Source organism: Corapipo altera, unplaced genomic scaffold (assembly GCF_003945725.1).
Source record: "Corapipo altera isolate COAL_440 unplaced genomic scaffold, ASM394572v1 192, whole genome shotgun sequence".
Taxonomy (NCBI): domain Eukaryota; kingdom Metazoa; phylum Chordata; class Aves; order Passeriformes; family Pipridae; genus Corapipo; species Corapipo altera.
The window spans coordinates 6,412-7,709 of NW_020885391.1; the positions used below are offsets into that span (position 1 = coordinate 6,412).

Consider the following 1,298-nt stretch of genomic DNA (forward strand, 5'->3'; position numbering starts at 1 on the left):
CCTCCACCATTCCTTGGACATTCCCAGCCCATTCCTGCCTGGATTGAGGGGCTCCATTCCCCTTCCCATCCCCTGGGATGTCGCTCCAGGTTGGGATCATTCCCCCCCATTCCAGGGCTGGATTTGGCCTCTCCATGGAAACAGGGAAGGATCAAAATCCCCCCAGGACGGATCCAACCCCACATTCCCACCCCTCAGGAAAACACCCCCCCGATCCCAACAACCCTTCCAAACCCAGCAGGGTTTTTGTTTTTGCCCTTCCCAACCCATTCCCTCCCTCCCTGCGGGCCTGGATCCCGGCTGGGAATTCCGGGAAGGATTCCTGACCGGAGTCGAGGACGTGGTTGTTGCGGAGGTCGAGGATGTGGATGGAGCAGTTGAACTTGAGGAGGTTCCCGAGCTGGGCCGAGTCCTGCAGCCCGTTGAGTTTGTTGTCGGCCAGGTAGAGCTCCCGCAGGGTCATGTTCATCTTCAGAGCCGTGCCTGGAAAACAGGGAGAAAAAACATGGAAAAAAACGGCCCGGGGAAAGCAGAGGGGGTGGCCTGGAATTCCAGTTGTGTCCTGCAGTTCCAGCTGTGTCCCACAGTTCCAGATGTGTCCCGGAGTTCCAGATGTGTCCTGGAATTCCAGACCTGTCCCACAGTTCCAGCTGTGTCCCGGAGTTCCAGTTGTGTCCTGCAATTCCAGTTGTGTCCCAGAATTCCAGTTGTGTCCCACAGTTCCAGTTGTGTCCCAGAATTCCAGCTGTGTCCCACAGTTCCAGATGTGTCCCGGAGTTCCAGCTGTGTCCTGGAATTCCAGACCTGTCCCACAGTTCCAGCTGTGTCCCGGAATTCCAGCTGTGTCCCAGAATTCCAGCTGTGTCCTGGAATTCCAGTTGTGTCCCGGAATTCCAGCTGTGTCCCAAAATTCCAGCTGTGTCCCGGAATTCCTGCTGTGTCCCACAATTCCAGTTGTGTCCCACAGTTCCAGATGTGTCCCAGAATTCCAGTTGTGTCCCAGAGTTCCAGTTGTGTCCCGGAATTCCACATGTGTCCTGGAATTCCAGACCTGTCCCACAGTTCCAGCTGTGTCCCAGAATTCCAGTTGTGTCCCGGAATTCCAGCTGTGTCCCAGAATTCCAGCTGTGTCCTGGAATTCCAGTTGTGTCCTGGAATTCCAGTTGTGTCCCGGAATTCCAGCTGTGTCCCACAATTCCAGCTGTGTCCCGGAATTCCTGCTGTGTCCCACAATTCCAGTTGTGTCCCACAGTTCCAGCTGTGTTCCAGAATTCCAGTTGTGTCCCAGAATTCCAGTT

The 1,298-nt window shown here is 55.2% G+C and overlaps 1 protein-coding gene across 1 annotated transcript in view; it reads right to left on the reverse strand.

Annotated features, from left to right (window-relative positions):
• The window catches only part of PPP1R37 (protein phosphatase 1 regulatory subunit 37), a gene marked incomplete at its 5' end in the record, with an annotated part of 14,336 nt that overhangs the window by 6,296 nt on the left and 6,742 nt on the right, over positions 1-1,298 (reverse strand). Inside the window, one exon of the mRNA XM_027631611.1 lies at positions 328-483. Coding sequence (XP_027487412.1) covers positions 328-483 — 156 coding nt within the window. The remainder of the gene's footprint in view (positions 1-327; positions 484-1,298) is intronic.